Source organism: Lepidochelys kempii, chromosome 8 (assembly GCF_965140265.1).
Source record: "Lepidochelys kempii isolate rLepKem1 chromosome 8, rLepKem1.hap2, whole genome shotgun sequence".
Lineage (NCBI taxonomy): Eukaryota > Metazoa > Chordata > Testudines > Cheloniidae > Lepidochelys > Lepidochelys kempii.
This window is the reverse complement of record NC_133263.1, coordinates 7,465,673-7,478,296: the sequence shown is the minus strand read 5'-3', so window position 1 is coordinate 7,478,296 and position 12,624 is coordinate 7,465,673. Positions and strand designations below refer to the sequence as shown.

At 45.9% G+C, this 12,624-nt stretch overlaps 1 protein-coding gene across 4 annotated transcripts in view; it reads right to left on the bottom strand.

Annotated features, from left to right (window-relative positions):
• FLT4 (fms related receptor tyrosine kinase 4) overlaps positions 1–12,624 on the bottom strand; it is a 105,690-nt gene that overhangs the window by 46,111 nt on the left and 46,955 nt on the right. For all 4 annotated transcript variants that reach the window (XM_073355357.1, XM_073355358.1, XM_073355360.1 and 1 more), the window contains exons 3-6: positions 11,643–11,917; positions 3,270–3,382; positions 2,203–2,365; positions 1,087–1,226 (exon numbers count right to left, since the gene is read on the bottom strand). In XM_073355357.1, coding sequence (XP_073211458.1) covers positions 1,087–1,226; positions 2,203–2,365; positions 3,270–3,382; positions 11,643–11,917 — 691 coding nt within the window. The remainder of the gene's footprint in view (positions 1–1,086; positions 1,227–2,202; positions 2,366–3,269; positions 3,383–11,642; positions 11,918–12,624) is intronic.

Below are 12,624 nucleotides of genomic sequence, written 5' to 3'. Positions count from 1 at the left end.
CAGCCCTTTGAGCCATGATAGGCCTGGCAAAGAGCCATTCCTGTGGGCCTAGGAATACACGTCATAGTCTTGTAACAGGTCCTTTGTTATCACAGGCCCCACTCCAATCTGTGGGCCAGTAGCCTGGGGCAGAGCGTAATCAGTCTGCAGAGCCCCCTCACTACAGAAATGTCTTGAAGCCCACAAGATGATATCACCCTCGAATAACATTCTGCAGAGAGAAATCTGGTCTGTGGCTATTCTCCCTGAAAACCTGCTCCTCTGTAGTTAAAGTTACCACAAGCTAGCAGTGAGCTGCCAGAATTGGTAAGCATCTCAACAGACAAGAGGGTCTCACACTCCCTGTCCTCCTGCCTTCCATATTTAACCTCCATGTAAATAATCAACTGGATGTCAAACTGACAAACAGCGAAGTTGCTTTAATGCAATAGGCTTGTTAAAGCAAAAACTCAAGAGGAATACAGTGTGGTGCCTTTAAAGAGAACACCCGCTAAAAGAATCAGTTTCTATCATGAGGGAAAATGTGCTCGATCAGAGGCTGGATTTTGCTCTCAGTTACAGACTGGAAACCTGGTGTAACTCCATTTAAGTGAGGGATGTTACTCTGGCTTTGCACCCATGGAAATGAGATGAGTGTTTGGTCTGACAACTGCTAACGCAATAAACATGTTGAAAGGGATTGTTATTTTTTGGGGTGGGAGAGAGGGAGGAAAGGTTCTTTTGTTAACTGGCTTCTGCTGTAGTGGCAAAATGGGAAAGTTGGAGGATAGCAACCTAGTCACACCATCAAAATGGGATGCCCTGCCTCAGCCAATGATGTCACAGCACAATTGGTATTGAACTCTCACAGTCAGCTGTGAAGGAGGAGTTTACTGACTGGCAAACCCCTTCCCAGCTCACAAATTGAGACCACACATCCTGCATATTGGCCACTGATTTCTTTAACCCAGCACAGAAAGAGTAACTGAATTGCTTAGAGAGGGATGTCTGAGCAGACATCCTTTAGAAACAGCCAGCACAGATTGTTCCCTAAGGAAAGGGGTTTGTGGAGGGAGCAGCTGAGGGACAGGGGAAAGTTACATGTACCTGTTTTCCAGGATAAGCCCATTGGAAGTTTACTCCAGCGTTAAACTCAGCACACACTGTGCAGTTGAGGACCAGCTTTTCTCCCACTAGTAGCTCCATGGCCTTCTTAGGAAACAACTGGATGTCATACAGCTCATTCCCTGATATAAAGAAGGTGAGAAAAATGCATCTCTAAGCTAAAGAAATGCCATTAACTCTTTGACACTGGGATCTGGAACGCTCAGTACAATGCGCATCGGCTCCCTGGGGGCTTGCAATTCAGCCAAACCCGTCATCCCTTCACCTCCCTGCCCCTGGGTTTCGCTTCATTCTGTGGACATCTGCACCTGAAGGGGGCAGTGGTGGGTAAAGCAGCAACACTAAAAGGAAGGCAAAGCGCTACCTGGTCACTGACTGTTACCAATGCAGACAGTTGTAAGGGGATCATAGAGTGCATGCTACAGCATGTTATATCCCAGCATGGAGTGCTGCATATGCACAGCACAGCTTGAATACTATAAATCCAACATAATGTCATATAGCACAGACGCCTGGGCAAGGCTCGTGCCATCACACTCTGCCACGACTCACCTCTCGAACACAGGATTTGAGAACTGCAGCGCCATTAAAACTGCCCCATTTGCACCTAACCGAATCTCTAAGGGTCAGATTCTGATACCTTTCAATTCAGTAATACCTTACTCCATGACTAGTCCCACTGAATCCAATGGGACAGCTTGAAGAGTAATGGGCCACTCAGCGTGAATAAAGGCATCGGGATCTGGCCCCTTAAGTGGTCATGGAAAAGATGCCTTCCTAAATTAGAAAAGGAGCCATTTAGATAGCATGAGGGATTCCTCACTTTTCTAAACGTCAGTGATTCCAGAGTGGGTGGTGTGTTTTGGGCCACCAAGAATTAATTAGCAATGAAATGTTCCCAAACAGACTCTGAAACCCACCCACACTAAAACAAATGGGAAAGTTCACCACTCTGCTAAGAACTTATCACCGTCTGCCCATTTGCACCAGTACATCCCATCATTTCTTTCTCCAAGTTACTGAGAGGAGAAAACTAGTTTTATTTTTCTACTGAGAGCTGAAATTCTAGAGTGACCTGCTGCCCTGCTCCAGCCTCACCTGTGACGTGTACAATGAAATAATTGGACCTGAAGAGTTTCTTGTCAATGATGGTTTCGCACTGAACAAACAAGGAGTCCCTGATCAGGTGGGTGGGAACCAGCATCCCCTTCTTGTTGTCCCAGAGAACCCTTCTCCCGTCTGGGTAGATAATGGAGCTGGGCTGCAAAAAGCAACATTTTGAAAACTGTCTGCAGAAGTACACAGTGGCAGCATTCCCTCACCAACCCCCCCTTCTTCCAAGGCTAACACATTCCATTTTTGTTGGCTGGGCAGAATAAATGCAGCATCACGCCACACTGGACTCCTGCCCTATCTTCCCCCCAACTCTTTGTCCTATAGGAATCCCAGCATCCTCTGCTGCTTGGGAAGTGACCATAAAAGACCCTGGATCCATACAGTTAAGCTCACAGTCTGCAGAATGGGACTGGAACTTCCAGGAATGGAAACAGATAGTGATAACTAAGGAAATTGCTGCTGATTCCCCAAACATAAGCCCAAATGGGATGAATGCTGACCTCGTGTGGGGTCCTTCCCGGGCAAGGGAAAGGCCCCTGGCCCCCAAAGTGTCCCAGGAGGCCTTTGCACAATAGTAACACTCATCCTGGAAGGATGTATTAGCATTGTAAAAAAGTCACAAAGCAAGCTGATAATAGAGTTGTTTTTAATCAGCAGTCCCCGCAAGTACAGGCGCCTGTCCCTTGGGAACACTGACCACCAAGGGTATATGAAGATCCAGGAGCTAAAGGTAGCAGAGACAACAATGAACAAGTATGGATGCTATTGGGAAATGCTACAAAACAAAGATTTTACAACTTCAGTGAACGGGAGCAGATCTAGCAAGAAACCCACAGGCCACGTGGCAGGGAATGCCCAAAGCAGCTGGTCAGCAGAGCTTGGGCCAACACATAAAATGAGGAAGCCAGCGGCTTGCATGTTCCATGGAAAACCCACCCTGTGCATTTCCCAGCTCCTTCAATGTCTATTCTGCTCCTTCTCAGCCAATTAAAATGCATAATAAAGAAGATATTGTCTATACCGGAGCCACATCCAGGCAGGTCTCTTACCAAGAACAGGGTGATGTTAAGATCTGGGATGGATACCAAGCAGGGCACCCAGGTGTTCTCTTTCTTGTTGATGAGGAGTGTTTCGGGTCTGTTGATAAATGGTTGCTCGAAATCTGAGAGAGAGAAGTGAAGAAAAGAAAGAATAAACAGAGGCAGGAGAAGAACAGAAGGGGGAGAAACAAGAAAAAGGTGAATTTTAGGCATTTGTTAACCCAGCAAAAGCTTGCCAGAGATAGCTCTGCTGAGCCTGACACCCTGACTATTCAGGGGCTGGAAAGTTTAAAAGACTCCTTGTAACTGAGACTCGGGTGACTTGCCATTGAACAACCTCTCAGCATCCAGCAGACACCCAGCGAGCAATCAAAGGCAAAGAAAAATGACTTGGTAGAGGCAACGAAAGGAATCTCTGAGATTCAGGCCTGGCCTGCAATTCATCTTCTGATATCATCATGAGCCTCCTTGTTATAGGAGACCCCACCCTTCATCCAGTCAATCAGGGTTGTCCATTTGTTGGGTGTCCCCTCTCAGCCCAATTGCCATGGCAGTTGAGTGGTTTTTTTTGTTTTTTTTAATTTTTGTAAATTTAGGAAGTTAACCCCCCCCCCACACACAACCCCCAGCTCTCTACAGGTCTCTCTTTCTGGGCCCTCGGTTCAACTCTACCTCAGGGGACTTTGTGAAACAGGCTCTTCATCTCTTCAGTTCAGTCCCTGGCCGGCTGTTCCCCTAATACCTAAATGGCTCTGTGTCACTGGGCACAACTAGCCAGGATGTGCAGGCCTGAAGTAAAGGCAGCCAGCACGACCTTCTGGCCCGAGGAGGAGGTGATCTGCAGCCCAATGGCATGCAGATGTCATCCTGTGGAGATCCCGCCTGGTAGATAAACAAATGAGCTGAGATTTCCAGGGCTTCCACCCAACCTCCTCTCAACTTTCACAAGCACAAATATTGACAGGAAGAGCAAAAACACCAAGTACACAGAATTAATGTTTGAAGCTGTTTAATAAATGCAGATTCTTAAGCTAGGCATGTCAGAGCCACACAGGATCCTAGTGAGGGCCTCCAAAGGAACATCCAACAAACAAGCACCCCATTGAGGGGCTGCTTTCCCTGTTCTGCTCAACGTACTGCCTGGATCACATGAGAGAAGGTCCAAAATCTCAGGGACGCATCTAACCACTAGCGCATACGGCGCTTCCAATGACATTGGGGGGTGGGGGGGGGGGTCCATTTCTGTAGCACGGATAATGTTTTCTGTAAACACCGTTTCATGACTCAGCATTTCTGATGTCACTACAAACAGTGGGACTGGATAACTGGATGATCCAGCCAACTGGAAATGGGCTACAGAGATTTTCACCTTTAAATCATCAATTCAAATCCAGCCAAGGGCCTCAGTGAGAGAGAGCTGAGAGCAGCTGACGCCTGTTTGGTGGCATATAGTGGTTGCCATTATTATTTGGATTGTGGTAGCACCTTGGAGCCCCATTATGCTAGGTGCTGTATAAACATAGAACAAACAGGCGATCCTGGCCCCAAAGAGCTTACAATCTAAGTAAAAAGATAGAGATTCCCAACAGTGTCTAAGATGCGTTATTTGTTCTCCCCTCCACCCATATTTAGAATAGGAAATAGCACATGTAACTGTGTGGTGTCTGTTGGCGAATGTTGACTTTTAAATGGCAACCACTGTACTATGTGTGCAATAAGTTCTTGCGGGTTTTAGTGGACATGGGTTCACATAATAAAATCCATTACCATAATTAGGCCTCTTTTGGGCAGTCTCAATCATAACAAAGTCAATATAACCCACACAAACACCATGTGGCTGCTGTCATCCTCAAGCTGCTAGTCCACATACACAGATGCTACAACGTTTGTGCCGCAGAACCGGTGTTTTATAGTTTGGGCGGTAGAGACTCATGCTTTTAAGTCCCAGGGTCAATCCCAGGATGCTTTAACAAGAACTGAAGAGGCCGAGAGACCAAACTCTCTTCTCATCCCTAATCGGTGTTCCCCTACAGGGCTCACTGACAGGGGCAAGGTGGGAAGTTTGCACAGCCACTGCTCACGTTCAATGCAGGTGATACACAGGGTTTTTCTGGTGCCCTTGCCAATACGGGGACTTTGCAGTGTTTTTCTCCCATGGATTTCTTTGTTGTTAAATGCTCCTGCCAAAAGGTTCCGTTTTAGGGGTTATTTCATCGCTTTGGTTTTATATAATAGTGCCTTCAGGACGCACGTGAAGAATAGCCACTGATGTTCATATGAAGGACTAAGGCAAGATTAGAATAGGAGACAACTAACATTTGGGATGGGAATTCCTGCCAAGTCTCTTCTGCTGCTGGCTATTGTTGTTTTGAGTTTGTTATGGAAGGATTTGTTCTGAAATATCAGGACCAGCTACCGAGCTGGGTATTCGATGCTCTGCAAACACCAGCCACACATGCTTAATTGGCCATTATAAATCTAGATCAGATCCTACATATCCCATGTCTAGAATCTATACTGATGCCAGCGTCACTCCAAAGTGAAGGCAATATCCTTTGAAATGTCTGTGTTGTACCTGATCTTGTCTGGCTTCACATGTGCAATCTGCCCATTTGGATTATAGGAATATTTCTTACTTAGGGTTGTGGCAGATCTTCAAAAAGACCTGGGTTTGGTGCATGAATTGCTGGGTGAACTGTGTTATGCTGGAGGTCAGACTAGATTATCACAATGGTCTCTTCTGGCCTTAAAATCTATTACTCTATTTACCCAGGTCCCTATAGAGACTATAACCATAACTTCCAAGGGAAGTGAGGTTCCCCTTTGCATAGCACCTTACGTAGGGCCATGGGCTAAGATGCCTGTGACCCCTTTTTCTCATTACCAACCACTAGAGCTGTCTTTTTAAAACAGAAATGCCCAAATATTGCCCAGCTGAGAGCCACATTTGCAACTTGCCAGGAGCCTGAGGCCTGCACCAGTGTCTCAGTGGGCCCAGCCAGAATAAGCTCATCCCATTGGCTGCTGCTGGTATAATATGTGACAATGATTGCCATTAAAAGGTGGGTTTTTGCCAGCACACAGCACACAGTGGTATCAGATATACCGTGGTCTTTCATGCCCCTTTGAAAAAGGGAATAGCTGCAGCTGCTGCAGATACTGTGTCATGGCAACTCCACGCCAAAGACGAAGGTTGTCACGGCCCCCAATTTAGGATCATGCAGCTCAGACTCAGGGGTACTCTTGTAAATTTCAATTTGCATGGAGAACCTATTGGTTCATTTTCACAGGCTCTTTGCCCTACAAGTCCGTTATCTCCATGCTCAGGGCTGCCAATTTGTTTGTGAACTTGAACACAGCCCTGATTCCTGTCACTGGCCCTTTCCACAGTTTTGGAGAAGGGGACGGAGAATAACTATCACAGGTGAGGCACTATGAGATCACCTCTGAGCTCACAGATGGCAGCAAAGAACTCAGTTACTAGGTGGATCACTGCCAAGGAGACTGTGATTCATAATCTCATTTTCTGGTCTGACCACATCACGTGTTGTCTATAAGGCTGTCATAATGGGTGGGCTGGGACCCATTTAACATCTTCTTCAGCCATAGATACTAAGTCCTCTAAGACAGGGGCTGCATCCTATTCTGTTTGTTATAGGCACTCAGTATGTTTACAGCACTGACTAAAAAAGTGTAATAATAAAATAATAATAATAATAATAATAATAATTCATACACACACGTGGGGAGAGTGTTAATTTTAGTGCTGAGTGCAGAGGATCAGATCAAAGCAATAGAGGGTCCCACTGTTCTATCCCAGCACAGACATCCTCCCGTCACTTCTGCAGAGAGCTCTAATGTGAACACTGATGATGAGTGATGAATGAGTGGTTTGATCACCATCTCTCTGGATGTCTCCAACAAATAAATCAGCCCTCTCTAGCTCTTGGGATGGATCTACAGAACAGAGCACAACTCAGCTGGAGAAGAGCAGAACTTTATCTGGAAATCCTACAATTGGCAACTCGTCAGTGGGGATGGTGAGGGGAGTGGGGAGAAGTTCCCTGATCACACATTGAATTCCAAGTATTCTCTAGGGTTAAAAAATTATAGGCCAAAGTCTTAAGAATGGATGTCAAAATCCACATGCAAAAAAGGCTCCTGGAAATGCACACGATTTACTTTCCACATGTAAGTCAGGTATCAATTATGCACATTGTTAGCTAGACACCCAACCAGCCATATTGCTAGGTACTTATACAGTCCTCACTATTGTCATCTGAGCCGCCATCCCACATTTATGCATTAGCCTCCTGGCACACCGGTGACATGGGAAAATAGCACGTTTTACAGACAGGGAACTAAGCCACAAAAAGGTCAAGCAATTCACCTTCGGGCACATGTGTCAAAGCCAGGAATTTTACCTCAGTTTCTAGAATCCTGTCTAGTGCCTTAACCACAAGACCATCCATCCTCGCTGTCAGCTGTATCGATTGATCTGATTAGCCACTGCAGTAACTGTGCGCCCAGACGCAGCCAGAATTTTGTGTGCCATTTTTTGGCACTGAGCTGGGCCTTTTGAAAATGTTGTCTCCCATGTCATGACTCCTGTCTTATGACAAGTGCACCGGCTAAAAGCAGGAGAAATAACTGTACAGCTGAACTAAGCCAACAGTTTCCAGTGAAGAGAGTCAGACCTTTATCTTAACAGCATCTATTTTAAGTCTTGCAGCGGGAGAGTGTGGGAGGAACTTTGCAGAGTGCAGAAAGTTTGTGCATCAGCCTTTCGCCTCTGCAGACCTTCAGATTTGAATTAGGTCGCATGTTGGAGTGGGACAGTCTCGATTTCATCCTGGGCGGACAGTCTACCTCTCCATAAAACACCCCAGAATTCTGCAGGGCTGGCAGGCTGTCTCTGCTCAGAGGAGGTCAAGACTGGAAGAGAAGAGGGGGCTGCATATCAAGACCGATAAAACTGGCAGAGGTTTTGGGGGATCCTGAACCGGGACTGACCTAGAAAGAGGTGCTACAGATCAGGGCTGAAATACACTGGCAGAGCAGTGTGTGGCTGGGTTGCCCAGCATCTGGGCTGCACTCTGTCCTGCTCTCCTCAGTTTGTCGGTCCAGCACTATACTGAGCATTACAGTTAGTCCAGCTTTGTTTCTTTGACAGCCCCCCAGTAGACCAGAGGCTAATTGTTTTATTTATTTATTTATTTTACAGATAGAGCTTCTCCAAGGCCCAGTGATCTGCGTCTAGGGCATGGCAGAGCTGAAAATTCCTGCATTCCAGTCCGACTGGAACAATCACCCCAGGCACCAATGTAATTGAATCCTGGACGGAGCAGAGCTTCAGCAATCCCCCAGGAGTGGACGGATATTGGTTTGCTCTCAGCATGGGGAGATGGCCCTCCGCCCCACTTCCCAAGCCCTCTGGATTCCAACAGCCTTTTGCAGACAAGAGGATGAGCATGTTTATGGAGGAACCTTTCAAGAGAGGAGGTGTGAACTCAGTTCTGTCCAGCTGCTGCTGGAAGACAAGTTGCTGCCTGAAAGCAAGGTTGGACTTTTTTCATATTTTTGTCATTGTTACCAAGCTTTCCTTGAATTTCTGTCTTTATCCCCCACTCAGTCAGACTGACAGCACCGCTGCCCTCACTACTGTCTGTGTCTTGTGATTAATCCAGGGCTGCCGATTAATCACAGTTAACTCATGTGATTAACTCCAAAAAACTAATTGTGATTAAAAAAATTATCCATGATTAATCATACTGGTAAACAACAGAATGCCAACTGAAATTTGTTAAATATTTTCAGGTGTTTTTCTACATTATCAAATGTATTGATTTCTATTACAACATAGAATACAAAGTGTACAGTGCTCACTTTATATTATTATTTTTAATTGCAAATATTTGCACTGTAAAAATGATAAAAGAAACAGTATTTTTCAATTCACCTCGTACAATCTGTACTGTACTGTAGTGCAACCTCTTTATCGTGAAAGTGTAACTTGCAAATATAGTTTTTTGTGTGTGACATAACTGCACTCAAAAACAAAACAATATAAAACTTTAGCACCTACAAGTCCACTCAGTCCTACCTCTTGTTCAGCTAATGGCTAAGCGAAACAAGTTTGTTTACATTTACAGGAGATACTGCTGCCTGCTTCTTATTTACAATGTCACCTGAAATTAAGAACAGGCATTTGCATGGTATTTTTGTGATGTTGCAAGGTATTTACATGTCAGATATGTTAAACATTCGTATGCCCCTTCATGCTTCAACCACAATGCCAGAGGACATGCTTCCATGCTGAAGATGCTTGTTAAAAAAAAATGCGTTAATTAAATTTGTGACTGAACTTCTTGGGGGAGTATTGTATGTCTCCTACTCTGTTTTACCTGTATTCTGCCATATATTTCCTGTTACAGCAGTCTCAAATGATGACCCAGCACATGTTGTTTTAAGAACATTTTAACAGCAGATTTGACAAAACACAAAGAAGGTACCAATGTGAGATTTCTAAAAATAGCTACAGCACTTGACCCAAAGTTTAAGAATCTGAAGTGTCGTCCAAAATCTGAGAGGGACGAGGTGTGGAGCATGCTTTCGGAAGTCTTAAAAGAGCATCACTCTGATGTGGAAACTACAGAACCCGAACCACCAAAAAAGAAAATCAACCTTCTGCTGGTGGCTTCTGACTCAGATGATGAAAATGAACATGTGTCGGTCCGCACTGCTTTGGATTGTTATCGCGCAGAACCCATCATCAACATGGACGTATGTCCTCTGGAATGGTGGTTGAAGCATGAAGGGTCAGGACATATGAATTTTTAGCATACCTGGCTCTTAAATGTCTTGCGATGCCGGCTACAACAGCACCATGCAAACACCTGTTCTCACTTTCAGGTGACATTGTAAGCAAGAAGCAGGCAGCAGCATCTCCTGCAAATTGTTACCAAACTTGTTTGTCTGAGAGATTGGCTGAAGTAGGACTGAGTGGAGTTGCAGGCTTTAAAGGTTTACCTTGTTTATTTTTGAATGCAGTTATTTTTTTGTGCATAATTCTACATTTGTAAGTTCAACTTTCACGATAAAGAAATTGCACTACAGTACTTGTATTAGGTGAATTCAAAAAGACTATTTCTTTTGTTTTTTATGGTGCAAATATTTGTAATAAAAATAAATATAAAGTGAGCACTGTACACTCCGTATTTTGTGTTGTAACTGAAATCAATATATTAAAAAATGTAGAAAACATCCAAAAATATTTAAATAAATGGTATTCTATTGTTGTTTAACAGCGCAATTAATCTCACAATTAATTTTTTTAATCACGCAATTAATCGTGATTCATTTTTTTAATCGCTTGACAGCCCTGCATTAATCACATCCAGGGTTTGAAAGTCCTGATGCAAGTAGGCAAACGGAATTGCTCCTCTTCACCCAGATGACCAGGGATGCCACCAGCCAACGGTGATCTTTCATACAGAGAGTAATTTCTTACCATCCGCCCCAGCTTGTATGTATTCCACCTCCCTGCTTGTACATATTCCTGTAGCCAGGCAAACTCTACACTGCAGACCGTTCTCGGGTACAGTGATGCTCCCACGTCCCTGTATTATTCACAGAGCTATGTCATCTTAATCGTGTCTACACTGCAAATGCAGTGTGGACAGGCATACCTGTGCTCACTTTAATCTAATTAGCATGGGCAACACTAAGAGTGAAGACACAGTGGCAAGGGCTTCAGTACAGGCTAGCCACCTCAGCACAAGCCTGCCAGGGCCCTGGGTATGTACTGGGGCAGTTGGCTCATGCTGAAGTCTATGGCGCCAGGGCTACACTGTTAGTGTTACCTGTGCTAGCTAAGTTAAAGCTAGGGTGGGTATGCCTAGGAGTGCTACACTCACACCTGCATTGGCTGCGCAGCTGTGCCCTTAATGTACCAGTGGTGTACCAGCGTGGGGCGCTGCCAGCCTACACTGAAGAGACGCTGGGGACTGACCTAACAGGGAGCTCTGCAGAACGGAAGTGAGGTGCACGGGCCGAGCTGTGCGAGAGGGGGTAGAGGACTAGCAAGGGTGCTTCAGGTCAGGACTGAAGTGAAGTGGTAGAACTGGGGAGTTTACACAGATCCCCATGTTGTCCAGTTCTAAACCTGCGCTTATCAGTCTCCTTTTAGAAGGCAGGTGGCCCTTTCCCACACACACTGAATCTAACCACTCCGCTGCTTCTCCTTGGGCTAGTCCTCCCCACCTGCTGCGATAGCTATTTTCCATAAAGGGTTTTAAGGCTCGCATGTGGGCCAGCCCATTAGCTCACCCAGTCCGGGTCTGTGTTATGGCAGGTGAGGTTGCACAGTCACTGGTTTCTTACCTCTCACAAACACGTAGATGCTGATCGCTGTGGTGCCCTCGATTTTGGCGCTGATGTACTTGTAGCAGCACCGGTAGTAGCCTGTGTCATTAGCCTGGGTCCCGGTCAGCACCAAAACCTTGCAGTAGGGCTTTGTGTCAATGCCCTCGCAGTCCTCCTCCCGGATGGTCCGGCCGCCGCTGAGGTTCACCAATACCACTGTCTCGTTTTCCTTTTCGCCCTGGTCAGGGCCCACCAGGCCACCAGGCCACGACCACTCCAGGGGGTGCTGCCCTCTTTACAGAAACAAAGGGGAAGGTTAGCCAGTGAGCAGGAGTGGAAGAACCTGGGGGGCTGTTCATCCTTACTCAGCCTACCCTTCATTCACATAGGAGTGTGGCTGCTACCCTCACTGCTGGGGCATCTTTTTTTTTCCGACTTCTCCTGTGCTGATTGGGAAAAGGGGACCCCAGGCACCAGGCAGCTGTCCCTATTCTCCCTCAGGAGAGCCAAATAAGGTGTGCCCAGCCCATGTCTGCACATGCCTGGAAGTGCAGGCCATGAACACCACTGTCAGGCTGGTGCCTGGAGGAACCATCTCATTCCTCATGGGGAGGAAGGGGTGTAGTGTGATGGTGAAAGCATATAGGTCCATTAACCCAGCCAGTGACACACAGGAAGATGGATATATCCCATTGCCATAGGGTCACCTCCATGGGGAATTTCATGCTGTCAAATATCAGTTCACTGGCAGTAGGGAGTCTATCCGTCCCTAGTTCCCATTACTTTATCTCACTTATTCCAGGGTGAGGATTAGCCCAGGATCTGTAGAGAAAGGATCCATTTCTTCAGTATTTCCGTCCCCTTTACTAAGAAGAGTTTCCACTGATATAGACAACATTTAAGGGCTTGTCTACACTACCGCACGGGGTCGATCTAAGATACGCAACTACCGCTACGTGAATAGCGTAGCTGAAGTCGACGTATTTAGATCTACTTACCG